This window comes from Eptesicus fuscus, chromosome 5 (assembly GCF_027574615.1).
Source record: "Eptesicus fuscus isolate TK198812 chromosome 5, DD_ASM_mEF_20220401, whole genome shotgun sequence".
Taxonomy (NCBI): Eukaryota; Metazoa; Chordata; class Mammalia; order Chiroptera; family Vespertilionidae; genus Eptesicus; species Eptesicus fuscus.
In genome coordinates this window covers 46,140,261-46,157,081 of record NC_072477.1, presented here as the reverse complement: position 1 = coordinate 46,157,081, position 16,821 = coordinate 46,140,261, and the positions used below count along the sequence as shown (strand labels likewise).

The window sequence follows — 16,821 nt, the reverse complement described above, 5'->3', positions numbered from 1 at the left end:
TCATCAATCAGCAGCCTCCTGCACGCTCCCTAGTGGGGATCGAGCCTGCAACCCAGGCATGTGCCCTTGACAGTAATGGAACCTGGGACCTTTCAGTCTGCAGGTCAATGCTCTATCCACTGAACCAAACGAGCAAGGGCCATGTTGATATAATTTACAGCTCAAAAATATGTCTCACATTTAATTAATGGAATTTAGCATGGGTTAGAAGCTTAGCATTTTCTAGTCTACAGCAAAAAGGACAGAATCATTATAATGGTAATATTTATAATTAACTAGAGGCCCGATGCATGAAATTCATGCAAGAGTAGGCCTTCCTTCCCCTGGCTGCCAGCACCGGCTTCCCTCTGGCACCTGGGACCTGGGCTTCGTCGGGAAGGATGTCTGATCTAATTAGCATATTATGCTTTTATTATTATAGATTATTATAGATAATTAACTCTAATAGAAATGTACTGTACTGACACCTACCAAAAGAAGGCTATTTAAACTACATAGTTCACAAGGAATGACTATTGTCTGCATAGGCATTTATTCAATAAAACACTTGAACAGCAACATTAAACCTGGATTTTTGTTTTCGTTTAGGTGAGCACTCAGCTTATATAGGATGAACAAATATTTCCAGTTCCCCTTAGGGACACACCCAGCCCTGCTGGCCTTGCTGGTAAAATGTGTAGCAGCTACTGTCATCAATTTGTTCCAGAAATTCCCCAACACACTGGGAACACTCATCTTGCTACATAATGGTAGTGGAGGAGGCATACTGACAGAAGAAAGCAGCACTGCCAAGGCTGGGAGGGAACAAGGGAAGAGATTATGGAAAATCCAAAAACAAGGAAGAAGGATTCAGATGGGGAAGAAGACAAATGAGAGCAAAACAGAGCTTCCAAAGCCCAGGTGAGCATTTACAATATAGACTAATGTAACTAGTCCTTGCTTCTCATCTCTGTAGCCTATCATCCCCTTTGTGCTTCTTGCAGACATCAAATCAGCAACCCCTTCAATACCAACTGAGTATTGAAACAAAGCCCTCCACTGAGCACTTTCAAGGATACCTTGAGTCCTTGCCAGGGCAGGCTGCCTCGAAGGAAATACATGAACATATGGCCCAGGGCTTCCAAATCATCCCTCCGGCTTTGCTCTAAAAAGGAAGACAGATCACACATTACATTTATAGTTAATAAAGTACAAAGGCCCTAAAAACCAAGCATCCGTTCAGTAACTCTTCTGCTCTGGAAAGGCTCACTTACTAATTCTTTATCTAAATCAGGGATAGTATTTTAGATCAAAACAGAAAAACAATGTGTGCTCCTCTACCTAGAAGTAAATATTAAAAGAGCAAATCCTAAACTAAAATCAAGTCCAAATTACTAAACAGTGAGTAACCACCCTTCACTCAATGCTGTCAGCTTCCTGAAAGTAAGACATCTTAAATGAAATGTTATTTTCAGTGTATGGGCTATAATTATCCTTGGTTACCATCAGAGAAGGTGAGCAGCAGACTAGCAGCTGAAGCTGTTGAAACCATCCATTTTGGGTAGGCCTGTGAAGACAGAAGCTGCAGAATGCCTAGCATACATGGCTCGTGCTTTTTATTTGTCATAAAAATTAATATCAAGTTTTAACTTCATATAATAGAACATCAATGTATAATCTCTCAGCTCCATTCTATTTGTACTATGTTCCATAGCTACCTTAAGAAAAATTTAAAACTGATTACTAAGGTGCCCTGTATGGCACCTTACAGGATTCCTGCATTCAGGGAGCATATATATACGACAAATTGCTGGGTTTGTTTTTTTCCTTTCTTTTAACTATAATGATTAAAATGGTAAAGAACTGCAGAATAGTTAATAAAAAATTTTAACTTCATCTCAGAAAACATCCTATACCACCTTTGGTTATCAGAATGAATTTAAGTAGTATACGCCTCCATTTCTAATTTGCCAATTATGGTTCATCTCAGACATTTTATGTGTTGATTTTTCAGAATCAAATTTAGGGCTTTATAAAAAAAATTACAGAAGGAAGACTAAGAGGCTACTTAAAATTGACTGTGCTTTCACTGTGCAGAAAGTAAAACCCAGGAGTCAGGGAGGCAGAGGAAAGCTATTCAACTAACTCAAAATACCACAGCACCACACGTTTAAATCCTGCCACCAATCATGAGAAATTTGCATGAAAAAGAGTGAATAGTACTCCACAAAATAGAAAAACAAAGAGAAGGAAACTTTCTAATTTGCTGTTTGAAGGAGGTTTTTGGAAAGGTGGTCACTAAAGGCACCCTGATAAGATACAAAAATAACATAAAATTGAGTACATCAATTGAAATGATCTTAAAAAGAATAAAATAAAACAGCAAAACCAGGAGCTTGTGTCTACTCGGCTTGCCTGAAGTTTGCAATAAGTTTTATTCGCAACTGAAAACAAAAAGCCAGACAAAAGCAGAGTTTGTTAACAGAACTTAAAGATAAAACAAATTAAAAAAAGAAGCAAGGTCAATCAAGGCCTCCCAGAAATCAGGGCAGATAGAGAAATCACACCCTGCAGTTTCTCACACTACATCACACCTACTCATCAGCTCTCCATTTTTATATTCACTTCCTGTAACAAGAGGCCCCTTGGTAATAAAAAATTCACTGGATAAATGGCTGCACTGTAGTTAGCTGAGCACAAGAGGGCGAAACTCTCCACATTTTCAATATTGATCAGCCCTACAAAAGACTTTCTTTTCACAGCAAAGACCATTCATTATAAAAATGAGATTAAAAAAAATAATAAAGCCCACTGGAATACATAATTTTCAAAAACGGAGAACCATGAAAAATAGCTGTGGAATATGGGATAATAGGAAAAACAATAGTTCTGAGTCAAGTCATCTAGCTCTTGACCCATCCTTTCCATTCATTTAATCCACGTGAAATACAACATGATCAAGTCATCTACTTTGGGCCTAAATTTCCTCATTTGAAAATAAAGTGGTTGACTTAGGTAATCTGAAAAGCCATTTTTCCAGCTCTAAAATAACCTATGATAATTTAAGCCATTAGGACCTTTCAAGAAAAAAAAGAGTGAAAACCAGAGGTATGCTTTATTTTCATTTCTTTGAACATTCTACATTCAAGTCAGTATTCTCGTACGCCCTTGTTTATTCATGCAAGATATTTTCATTTTAAAGAAGAAAGATTTCAATACCAGTGAGACCAGTAGGACACAAACTTTTCTCACACCATAAAGGCTTGCTTTCAACCAATTAGAAAGTTGTGCTTGGTTTATATGCATCACATCCCTGATTTTAGGTCAAATACATTTTGTTGTAGGAAAGGGGCTGGATTACCCAGTGTTCTCACCCTAACTTCAATGATTAAAGAATATTAATAGGCTACCTTAATCAGGGCTTAATCAGTAGGGAACGTGGGGAATCTCATTTGGCAAGGTCAGGTTTAGGAAGTATCTTCCCTCACAAAATTATTGGCAATTCTCTTCAAGCCATTTGAAAATACACTTCCCCTTTTCTTCATTACAACATAAAGGATGCTACACATTTAAAAATTTATGTGTTTATTTCTCAGAATCAAGTTTAGGGCTTTATCATTCATGATTTCAACTCAAGTTATATCACACTACTTTTGTAATGTCGTTTTTACTTTTTGCTAATACTAATAGGACAGAGGTCCTTGAGACCCTGGTCAGAGTTTAAAGGGCATTTAACAACCTTCTATATGTATTCTCTGTGATACTGTAAGGACATATACAAATATAACACATACCCACTCCTCCCCTTGTCTGTACTTGCCTTTCCTGACAAGAATAATAAAGGCAGAACACAAATTGCTAAGCCCAGGAAGCAGACACTGGAACAATAATTTCCAGTCTCAGTAAAACCAAGCAATTATGACTTTACTATTTACAACACAGTCTGTCTCCTTGTAAAAAGGAAGAAGGAAATATTGAGCACTATGCAAGAGACCTGTGTTACATATATTACCCATTCAATCCTCAAAGCATCCTTGTGAAATATTAGTCTTATTTTACAGATAAGTTTCAGGGAGATTAAGAAAATTATCCAAAGTGACACTGGTAATAAGTACCAGAGGACCTTCTAGTCTAATTTTAAAGTATTAACATTTAGTTACATAAAGATTTCCATGTGGTTACTGAAAAAATTCTGACAGCATTCATGATTTCAACTAAAGTTGTATCACACTACTTTGTAATGTCATTTTAAACTTCGCTAATACTAACTCATTATCTGAATACCTATACAGTTTATAAGGTAACTTTGTAGTGATTTATCTGTCTTTAAAATACATACTAGTGAAAAAAATTAGTGTACCACAGTTCATTAATATTTAAACACCTGATATAATTAGCTGTGTCTAAGATTATGAAACCTGATAATATTCCATTTATATGTCTACTCTCTAGGGTGGTGATTTCCAAACATTTTTTTTTTTCAATCACTGTGGAACTTGTCTCCAAACAGAATCTCCCATGAAAGAACAATATATAAAACAGATAAAAAGGGAAGCTTTTCTGGAGAAGCTGGCGAGAGGCCCAGGGCCCTGCCGAGTTGGCTTCCACTGTTCTTTAGGCTTCTCTCACAAAAACTCTCCTCTGGACCATTTCCTCTCACAAATAAGGCCTTTTGCCTTGATTAGAGCTTTATGAAATATTTGTGCAAACTATCATGAATAAAATGCAAGATTCGTGGAAAAGCAAATATATTTTCACTGAATAAGATATAACCTCTTCCTTAAAGAATTATTCATGGAATTATGCATAGTGAACAGAAGCCTAATCCATGTTTTAGTGAAGCACTCTTCCCCAAAGCAGGCACCAGCCTGATGTCATATACAAGGTCATACTACCAAACTCATCATTAAACTTATTCCAATACTATCACCTTAATACAGTAAGTCTATTACCCACACTGTGAGAAACTAAACATTTGGAAACATAGCAAGGTTGACCCTGGAACACGGGGTTAAGGGTGCCAACTGCCTGCAGTCAAAAATCTATATATAACTTTTGACTCCCCAAAAACCTAACTACTAATAACTTACTGTTGACTAGAGGTTTTACCAGTAACATAAATAGTTAATTAACACATATTTATGTTATATGTATTATATGTTGTATTCTTACAATGAAGTAAGCTATAGAAAAGAAATTAAGAAAATACATTTACAGTATTCATAGAAAAAAACATATAAGTGGATCTGTGAAGTTAAACCCATGTTTTTCAAGGGTCAACTGTATAAAGAATTAAGATCCTTAAGTTGTCAACAGGATACTCAGGAAAGTCATTAACTTACCATCTTAAGTTCTCAAGTATAAAAATCCACTTACCGTGTGAAGCATTAAGAATCACAAGTTGTAATGCACAATGGGGACAAAGTATTATTAGAATAAAAAGTTGTTTTAAAAAGCTGCCCTGTTCATGGAGCAGGAAATAAACACACCTTTGCCAAGATGCGTGTTGATAGACATATATCTTGCAGTTCCAGTTAAACTTTTGTGCTCCCTATAAGGTATGTGTTTTTTGGTTTCAGGGTCAATGTATTCCTTAGCCAGTCCAAAGTCTATAATGTGTATAACATGCTCTTTCTTATTGCCTTGCCGGCCAATCAGGAAGTTCTCTGGCTTGACATCTCGATAAATGAGATTCTTTGAGTGCACATATTCCATTCGAGAAAGCTAAAAGAGAAAAAACAATGATGTAAATACTCTAAACAAGTCTACTGAAAAAATACATGAAAACATTTGCTTTTATCAGCCCAAGGTTTTACTTACTGAAATGAAAATAAAACTAATTTCTTCTTCACCACCCAGAGTCACTTTACTCTTGTACACCAGAAAATATTTTCAGATACTAATATTCACATAACAAATATCAAGATAAAAGAGTGGGGTAGTACAGTTCAGCTAAGCCTTATAATGTTACAATTTGCAAATGGTAAATAGAATTAAGTGTTTTTATGCTATTTCAAAAAGTAAGCATTGGAGAGGCAAGAAGTATTCGGAGACAACATATCAAACTATGTTGGCAGCCTTTGAAGACATTGCCACTGCCACATTCACATCCTGTCCACACCTTCCTATCAGTTGAATAGGATTCCCCAACTCAGCTCTCTTAGTTGTGGAAATAAGGGAGGTGAGGCCCAGAGAAGTTAATTTTGGACTGATATCACAGAGCTAATTAGTAGCAAGGTAAAGGTACAATTTACATGTGAAAGTAAAATTATCCCAAAATAATAATCATAAAATTATTTCAAATTTCATTAAGTTCATTTCTAGCTACATAGCTTTTCTACTTACTTAATACAGAAAGGGAAGCATGGACATTTGAATTTTGGGCTCAAAATATAAAGTCAACTTTCCAACATTTCCAAGTTTTTGCTATAAAGTGGAGGAGACCATTACCACCTTAGTCCAATAAAGATGCATTTACATCCTCCTCTGAGTGGCTAACGAACTTCTCAAAGGAACTGTCTTAACTGCTCACACTGGTAATGGTGTGTAATTTGGTCAGAGCTGAGAGAGCTGCCTCCTTAGCTATGTCATTCTGTAAGAAGTGAAGGCCAGAGAACTAAGGCAGGTTCTTGGTCCACACAATTTCAGAATCTTGATTGTTAGGACAGTGGGTTACCTCTCCAAGCTCTTCTTGGATGCAACAGTAAGGGGAGAGGGAGGACACGAAAAAACCTTACAGTCGTGTTTAAATCTATAAATAAAACATCTAAGAAACTATTTGCATTTGTACAACTTCACCTAATCACCCTCTTTCTTCCTAACCTAAATTATATGCTTCCACTTCAGATAAGGGCAGGGCATTGTTCCAAAGTGCAAATTCTTAAAACAGATCAAAGAGCAGATGCAGCCTGACTTTTCTGGGTTAGTCCTTTTTGCCCCGGCCACCAAAAGGGACAAAAGGATGTGTTGGGGGGTGGGGGCTGACTATCCTTTTGCAGAATAGAAATGCCAACTTACCAACTGGATGGCTATCATTAACACAGTCTTCAAAGTAAAAGTTCGGTCACAGAGGTCAAACAGGTCCTCCAAGCTAGGGCCGAGGAGCTCCAGCACCATGGCATTGTATTTCCCACACGGTCCAAAGTAATATACCTGTGGGAGACCTTCACCTGAAAGCAGAGGGCAAGTGGGGTGCAGAGTGGGGAATACAAAGACCAAAATATGAGAGCTGTATCAGCACTGAGTAGATATAAAGAAAGTACAATTTGTGAGATTTCCATTTTCTTTCATAATCCCTCCTGGAGAACTAAACTAAGCACAATAGCTTCAAAGGGAACTAATAAAGGGTGGGAACGGCTAAGTCATTGCACAATAAGTTCAAATAAGCAGTTATTTAATACTAGAGTGCAAAAGGCATTTCTACTGCTATATAAGACGGAGAATGGTTCCTGATCCATTACTTGGTCAGAGTGTAAACTATTCTTCCCCAAGGATACCTAAAAGTGTACTATCATAATAGGTTCAAAAATGGCTTGCTCAAAGGCCAGGCTAACAGACCCTGTTGCATTAGCTGGTTTAATTTGCATTTCCTATGCCTACTGCCAAAGCCACATATGAAGCTGTTTGCAATTGTTTCCTCAAGGACAAATCAAATCAAACTTAGGGGGTGAGGTCACAGAGGGTACAGCCTGGCCCTCTTCTCCCAGGGAGGCTCCATAGTTTCCTGTTTTCTATTAGCTGGAGCAAAATCAACAGACAAGGTTTGGTTTCTGATAAGTAATTATAAAAGAAAAACGGGGGGGGGGGGGGAGAAGAAGGAGAATACAAGGCTAGGTTTTCAACCAATTTAAAATTCATAGCTATAAGAAGCCAAAATCTAGACTTTCTTACCTAAGTGGCAACTTGATAAGAAAGTGTATTGTAAATGTGAGATATACCGTGAATATGTGTTAGCTAGCACCATGTGAACAGTGATTATGAATGAAGCCCAGAACATTTAAAAAATCTGGTCTCACAGAGCACAAACACTTCCATCTTACACATTTATGTATGCCATAGTCTACAGTTGCATATAATGCAGATTACTGCTTGTTTTTGACTACAAGTACCTTTATGAAAGAGACCCCCTTAGAGATCCTTTACCCATTCAGTCTGCAACACAGAAGAGGGCCTTCGCCAGAACCTAACTAACCATGTTGGCACCCTGATCTTGGACTTCCAGCTTCTGGAACTGTGAGAAATAAATTTCTGTGTTTATAAGCCATCCAGTATATGTTGTATTTTGATATAACAGCCCAAATGAACTAAGACAATATCTACTACTTAAAACTTTAACCTACTGTGTCCGTCATTCTCTCCAGGATAGGTCTTATATATCTGGAGTTAGATATAATGTATATGTTAAACTATTTAATATACTGCACCAGTCTACCTTATTCTATCTAAATACCAAACAATTTGAGTGTTTTCATAAATTCATTCCTACCTCAAATCATCTAAATAGTATATTCTGCTCCTGCTAGTTCCATAAATGCCCACTGAATTGTCTTTGTGCTTGTTTTGATTCTTCCTATCTCCAAAAGGAAACAGGATTTAATTTGAAAAAGTCTTTTTCCCCTTGTTGTTTTCAAGAACTCATTTTTAGTTTATTTAAAATATACAAAACCTAACAGCTGTTCCCAATGAGTCCTGCTGAGAAAGCCAAAGCAGAACTCTATCATGGAGACTTACCGCTTTTATTAACCAAACTAGAGGCCCGGTGCACGAAATTCGTGCACGGAGGGGGGTTCTCCCTCAGCCCAGCCTGTACCCTCTCCAATATGAGACCCCTAGAGGGATGTCCGACTGCCCGTTTAGGCCCGATCCCAATGGGATCGGGCCTAAACGGGCAGTCGGACATCCCTCTCACAATCCAGGACTGCTGGCTCCCAACTGCTTGCCTGCCTGCCTTCCTGATTGGCCCTAACCGCTTCTGCCTGCCAGCCTGATCACCCCCTAACCACTCTGCTGCCAGCCTGATTGATGCCTAACAGCTCCCCTGCCAGCCTGTTTGCCCCCAACTTCCCTCTTCTGCCGGCCTGGTCACTCCTAACTGCCCTCTCCTGGAGGGTTGATCACCTCCAACTGCCCTTTCTTGCAGGCCTGGTCCCTCTCAACTGCCCTCCCTTGCAGGGCTGATCCCTCACAACTGCCCTCCCTTGCAGGCCAGGTGCCTCCCAACTGCCCTCTCCTGCTGGCCATCTTGTGGTGGCCATCTTGTGTCCACATGGGGGCAGGATCTTTGACCACATGGGGGCAGCTATATTGTGTGTTGCAGTGATGATCAATCTGCATATTATTCTTTTATTAGATAGGATAGAGGCCTGGTACAGGGGTGGGGGCCAGCTGGTTTGCCCTGAAGGGCGTCCCAGATCAGGTGGGGTTTCCCTTGGGGTGTGGGGCGGCCTGAGCAAGGGGCCTGTGGTGGTTTGCAGGCCGGCCATGCCCCCTGGTAACCCAAGGGGAGGCCCTGGTATCTGGAATTTATTTTCCTTCTACAATTGAAACTTTGTAGCCTGGAGCGGAGCCAAGCCAAGCCTGGGGCTCCCTCCGAGGCCGCAGCCATTGTGTTGGGGTTATAATTGAAACTATGTTGCCTTAAGCAGGTGAGCCTGGCCAGGGTATGTGGAAAGCTTTGCTTCCCCTGTTGCCGGCGGCAACCCTGGCCTGCTCTCTCAAGCTCCATTCTGCCGCCATTTGTTTGAATTTGTTTACCTTCTATAATTGAAACTTTGTAGCTTGAGTGGAGGCTTAGGCCTGGAAATGGCAGGCGGAAAGGTTGGCCTCCTCTGTTACCTAGGAAACCTTGCTCTCTGTGGCTGTAGCCATCTTGGTTTGGGTTAATTTGCATACTCTCTCTGATTGGATGGTGGGCGTGGCTTGTGGGTGTGTCGGAGGGATGGTCATTTTGCATATTTGTCTATTATTATTAACCAAATACATGGTAGATGGTAGTTTGGGGTTATTTTAAAAAATATTTTTATTGATTTTAGAGTGGAAGGGAGAGGGAGAGAGGAACATCAAATCGCTGCCTCCCCTATGCACCCTGACCAGGGATGGAGCCCACAACCTGAGTATGTGCCCTGACTGGGAATCAAACCAGTGACCTTTGGGTGCATGGACGATGCTCAACCAAATGAGCCACACCAGCCAGGGCAAGATATCTTTTAAATTTATATTCTGAATTATAGTTTTTGATGTCACTAAAATTTGGTTTTCCTAATATTTAAAGTATTATATTCTCGAAAAACAGGCTGTAGCAGATCTGTTGGTTGCCTGCCCAATATCTACTCTCTTTTTTCTTAATAGCAGAATTTCTAATTATCGTGAATAACAACCTTCCCAGTTATACATACCTTTCCAGCCTCCCTTGATAATAGGAATGACAGGTGAAATGGAAGCAGAAATTGTTGAATGAGGTGGTTCTAGAAAAGCTCTTTCAAGCAAGATGACTCAAGTTGGAGCTATGCCCCTTCGATGATGGCTGAAGCTCCAGAAGCCAGCTAGAACTATCAGACACTTTAAGGATATAAGGTAGTGCCAAGAGTGGATGAAACAGCCCTGGCTGGGTGGTTCAGTTGGTTGGTGTGTCATTCCATACACCGAAAGATTGTGGGTTCTATCCCCGGTCTGGGCATATAGGGGAGGCAACTGGTCAATATTTCTCTCTCACATCAATGTGTCTCTCTCTCTCTTCTTTCCTATCTCTAAAATAAAATAAAAAATAAAAGATAAATAAAAGAACCCGAGCTCCCGATGGCTATGAAGTAACCATACCATGATGGACTTCCCTTCCCTCTGGAATTTTTTTAAAAATCCTCACCCGAGGATATTTTTTCCATTGATCTTTGGAGAGTGGAAGGGAAGAAGAGAGGGAGAGAGGGAAAAAAGGAGAGGGAGAGCAGGAAAGGAGGAGGAACATTGATGTGAGCAAGACACATCAACTTGTTGCCTCCTACACTCACCCTGACTGGGGCCAGGGATTGACCAGGAATTGAACCTGCAACCCATTGTTCTGAGGACCAAAATTCTAACCACTGAGCAAAACCACCCAGGGCCCTCTGGACTTTTTTAATCCAAAAGAAAAATCAATCTCTATACCTTGACTGAGCCACTGCTGATTGGGATTTTTTACAGCCAAATTTAATCATAATTAATAAATATATTATTCCTTTAGTTGGTTAAACTGCATATCTGGGCACAATATCCTCCTTCTGAAGTACAAGCTAAAAGTCAGGCGTGCTTAGAAATATAATACTGACATAATTTCTTAGACTTCCTGCTTAAGGATCAGTTTAAACGGGACAAATGATCACCTTGTTCCTGATCATCGTTAGTACGAAATCTAGGCATCTCTCTCTTTTTAAAATTTCTTTATTGATTGTGGTATTACATATGTGTCCTTATTCCCCCATTACCCCCCAACCCCACCCCCCATTCATGCCCATACCACCCTGTTGTCTGTGTCCATTGATTAGGCTTATATACATGCATATAAGTCCTTTGGTTGATCTCTCCCCCTTACCCCCACCTTCCCCTACCTTCCCTGAGGTTTGAGGTTCTGATTGATGTTTTTCTGCCTCTGGATCTGTTTTTGTTCATCAGTTTATGTTGTTCATTATATTCCATAAATGAGTGAAATCATGTGATATTTATCTTTCTCTGTCTAGGCATCTCTTGTCAGAAATTTATAGGTTTACAAAGAAGTCACAAAAGCATTCTGGGTGATGGCTATAATTTCTAACTATGAGTTATATCACCCATGACTCCTGCCTAGTAACTTCAAAGTTGTGAGAACTTCCTCTGGCTGCATTACTGTTCCTTTTATGAAATACTCTGAGACTTCACAATACCCTGGGCAGGCTTTGGGATGCTCAAGACAATTTCTAGATTACTGAGTGGCTTTGAAGCTTTTCTCAAAGAAGAACTAGGCTCAAGAAGCTAGTGCAGCAAGAGCTCAAGCCAGTCTTGGACCTAGTATTTGGTTCTGCTACGAACTCTGTAAAGAGAAAAGGTTTAGAATGATTCCCTTTTATGTACAAAATTCTGACTATAGCTACCTTCTAAGTTCCTCTTTGTAAAGCCACAGAACCAATATGAATGAGAGTTGCTTACATGTTATATAGAATAGGTGTGGTACAAATTCAAATATAAGCTGGTAGTGGTACTCAACTGGAAGTGTGGCTATTAGAAACGTCTCTAAAACTTTAAAAAACAGACACTATGACTTCATTTCAAAAGAATTCTAGTAGTGGATGTAAGCATAGTAATTTCAAAGTCCCATATCTACATTAATATCTGGATGTAAAAAAATAACCAAAGGTGATTCTGAAGTGTAAGCTCAGCTGGAAAACACTGTATCTACAGGGTAAAAATAAAGGGCATTGCTTTGTTTTATGACTAATATATTATGAGGACTCAGAAAACACTGATTGAACTTCTTTCAGAAGTTCTTTCACATCAGAACAATTAGAAACATTACCTTTTGAAGGGAATCATTTTGAAGCTATTTAAAAGATTTATTTAGAGTTCCTTAGATATTATAGAAAATGTGCTGCTGAGTATAAAAGTCTTTTTGAGAGCTGTAGCTGTAATTTATTAGAACTACTTGTACAGAAGAACACCCACGCAGGTTCCATTCTGTGCCTAGTTTCTTTCATGACTCCCCATAAAGTGGCCAGTGCTGGTGGTGAAACACAGATATAGGCCCACTAAGAGAATTTGTCTGCCTCCTGCCGGTGTGGCTCAGTGGTTGAGCATTGACCTATGAACCAGGAGATCCCGGTTCAATTCCCAGTCAGGGCACATGCCTGGCTGGGGCTTGATCCCCAGTAGTGGGCATGCAGGAGGCAGCCTATTGATGATTCTCTCTCATCATTGATGTTTCTATCTCTTTCTCCCTCTCCCATCCTCTATAAAATCAACAAAAACATATTTTAAGAAACAAACAAAAAACCCACAGAAAAGTAAAAGAAAGTCTGTCTCTTTGTTCAGAGATTATGGCACAGTAATTATCACCTGGGCTGCATTTAAATGAGAAATCTTGTATTTTACATTTTATTCTTCTTTTGCAGAGCCATCTCTAATCCACTGCTTAAGAAATTTTTAATTAATTAGCATTATGCTATGAAATCCTTTAATAAGACTGGGTACAAGGGCAAAGCCTTAAATGCAACACAAGCTATACATGTGGTAAACAAGGTACTTCCTGCAAGTAATTATGGAGTAATGAAAATGAAGTGAAAGAGGTAGACAAGGTGGATATGCACTGAATTCTTCAATCCATGGTATTTCAGAAATCAAATTAGTTTTATAATCTCTCATCTGTTCTGGAAATAAACCACTAATAAGTTCTCTCTTCTAAATTAAAGAAGTAAATTCTGAATTTTCCCATTTTGAAGGATTTACAATAGATTTCATTGTACTTCCTTTAGCTACAGGTTAAATCTTATAAACCCAAAATGCAAGGGTATATATGTATATATATAATAATGTGGGATATATATATATATATATATATACACACAAGATAATGTGGGACATACAAGATAATGTGGGAGATATATATATATATATATCTCCCACATTATCTTGTATATTTTCACAGGGTACTATAAAACAGCCTTTCCCTCCATCAATAACATATTCTTATAAACCCTGCTGGACATATGGCCCACACATATATTAAGTTGAATAAAACAGGAAGTAAGGTGTACAATACTACAGGTAATTTTCAGTCTGTCATAAATTTAACTTGGGTGAAACAGACCAAATCAAGGATAATGGCTTCTTTATCACCCAATCTGTTATCTAAAAAGATTCCATAATGCATTATGAACAGTAACTACTCTAAGTAGAGATATTTTTAAATGCACATCAGGCTGAGAACTGAAATAGAACCACCTTGAAGCTTTTGGTAATTTGATCACATTACTGCCTAATAATTAGCCTTTCATCTTTTTGAAAAACTAAATTACCTAGCTGTGAAGCAATTTCAAAGTCCCATACCTACATTAATATCTGAATGTAAAAAAATAATTCCTACATTAAAATTTTATGAAAAAATAAGCATATCTTGGTGATAACTGTCTTCTAAAGTTAGGACTGGAGAAAACCTTTGAGGACATAATGACCTTGGCAATTCCTTTCTTTTGTTTATAGTTGTTTTTTTAATTTTTAAAGAAAATAAGATAGTTTTTCTCCAAAATTAAACTATCCTTGGTCCCATCAATGGCAGTGGCTTCTAACACAACTATTGAATGTTCTTGAGTGTTTGAGAGAATCAGGGAATTACTAGTACATGGAGAATTATCATCAATAATATTAAACAAATCTACTTAACAAGGCAGATAAACAGGATGATATTCCATAGGAAAAATTGAAAAGGGAAAGTGAAAGCATAGCCTTTAAAACTTGGGAAATAACTCTATAAAAACAATGCATTATTACAAAGATATGAGTCAATACACATATTTCTCTTTTAAGGACAGAATCCCTCTAATTTTTCTGACTCTGAAAAATGCCTCTATGATATGAACCAGTTCAACATATGAATCTACTAAAAATGCCGATTGAATAAAAAGAATAGCTAGAACCAGAATTAAGAAATCAGGATTACTTTGTGTGTCCTATAATGAAAGATGTTCTACAATCATTTTGTTCACAGGCCTCTTGGGAACTAGAATCTCACTAGACATATGCTGATAACATGAGCTCAAATTTGTATTGGGAGGTGGGGTAGGGAAAGCGAGGAAAGGCAAGAGCAGTGAGCCACAGAAATTGAGCTTTTACCATTTACCTATTACACACACACACACACACACACACACACACACACACACACACACACACACACACACACCAAGGCCTTGAACCTCAAAGCAGGTTCAAAGTTTTATTTATCCTAAGGACTCAGGAAAGAAAGCCCAAGATAGAAGATGGATTCTTTCTGTAGTAGACTGCATCTAAGATAAAAACCGTTTAACAAGTATTTTGTGTATTGGGGGTGTGGGATTCTTTCTCTTCCCAAAAAAAGACTAAGTCAGCGCAGAACTGGTAAATTTAAGGGATAATAACCCAGTCTGAAAACTTTCCACCTTCTTTAGCACTGCAGTTCCTGTGATTTAAGTTATAAAGACAGATTTTTAAACGCTAAGAGATGCCAAACTGTTCTTAACACACATCTGAAGACTAACTGAAAAGTCAAGAAAGTTCTAGCAAGCATTTAGAAGCAATGAGAAGGGGAAAAATAAAAAGTTATTCAAAGTACAGTGGTCCCTCCCCCCCCCCCACCCCCGCCGCCTTCATGACAATCCTACTCCATTCCCATCACACTTGCTTTGTCCATGTGGCTGTCTTCTCTACAACCCAAAGGCTGTGTGAAGGTAGTGACTACCAAGTGTCAATTACATATTTATGTCAATGCCTAGCACTAGTCCAAACATTTGGTAGATAAGGGTAGAAGTACTAAGTAAATAAATACAACTCAATCAAATGCCACTTGAGTTTTCTATTTGGACTGCACAATGCTTGCCTCAAAATGCTAAAATACACATATACACAGAGCAAAACAAATGAATCAGATTTAAAATGTGCAGGGAATGCTAACACAATTGATATTTCTGAGTAGCTCTTGTTTGAGTTCCATGAGAATGATTTTTTCAGAGTTGTAGTTCTACACTGACTTTCTTCTGTGTGTTTCCTTTCATGATGGTTGTATGTGATAACTGCAGTTTCATCTGCTGTTCTCCCATATATAGGTGAACTATGCAGAATTATTCATTTTAATTAACAGCAGCAAAAGCTACACACAAACAAATATAAATGTGTTCCCCTCTCTCAAGAAACTACCTTGTCCATAGGAGATAGACACTGTGAGATGTTATGTGACCTTTCCTAGGTAATAGGGCTGCCTAAGTAAACATAACCAATCTCTCCACTGCAGGTTCACTGCTCTCTTCTTTACACTAAGCTGCCCACATTCTCTGCCTCTGTTGTTCCCTTTCATTCATGTGATTTCCAGTTATTCTCCATGCTCCCTACCGCATCTCTTCCAAACCACGTGCTTTTTGGTTAATATTTTTACTTTTTCTAGAAATTCTCTTGTCACTCTTCTAGGATTATAAATCTACTCCTGCTACACAGGCAGCTTAATCTGTCCTATCCACCTCTTGGTTCCCATTATTTTTGTATCAGATCCAAGAATATTATCTTTTTAGCTTTCCTATCATATGTCCATCTCTCTATAGTTCTTGAGCTCTGTAAATTCCAGTCCTGGTCCAGAGTAGGGGCCACCTGAGGCATTACTTTTCTAAATTATGTAAGTGATATATATATACCCATTTCAAACAAATTTAACAGCAAACTAAAAGCAGTACGGAAATATGTGAAGAAAAAATATTCACAGCCATAACGAATAATAAACATATGCATAACTAAGAATACTTTTCTGCAACTTCATTTTTAATTTAATATTACATAGCAGACAATTTTTCTTGTCAACACACAAATATACCTCATTCATTTTAATAGCTACATAGTAGTCCACCCTATGATGAATCATATATGTTTGTTTTCTAGTACTGATGGACATTTAGGTTGTATTCATACAGTTGTTAAACCCATTTCCCACTGCCATCCAAGGATCTGACACAAGCTAGGTTAATCGGAGTATGCTATCCCTCTACCCTGGGAAACTGAGTCAAGGATGGATGCTTGAGCCAGGTCAGAACAATGATAGTAAAGTCTGGGACTCATGTGGAACTACAGAGGAGCAGCAATTCCCCACCCCACCCCCTCTATGAT

General features: G+C 38.5%; 1 protein-coding gene across 7 annotated transcripts in view; it reads right to left on the bottom strand.

Moving 5' to 3' along the window:
• The window catches only part of CSNK1G1 (casein kinase 1 gamma 1), a 147,344-nt gene that overhangs the window by 37,692 nt on the left and 92,831 nt on the right, over window positions 1-16,821 (bottom strand). For all 7 annotated transcript variants that reach the window (XM_054716148.1, XM_054716149.1, XM_054716150.1 and 4 more), the window contains exons 5-7: window positions 6,997-7,148; window positions 5,469-5,703; window positions 1,059-1,144 (exon numbers count right to left, since the gene is read on the bottom strand). In XM_054716148.1, the coding sequence (XP_054572123.1) occupies window positions 1,059-1,144; window positions 5,469-5,703; window positions 6,997-7,148 (473 nt within the window). The remainder of the gene's footprint in view (window positions 1-1,058; window positions 1,145-5,468; window positions 5,704-6,996; window positions 7,149-16,821) is intronic.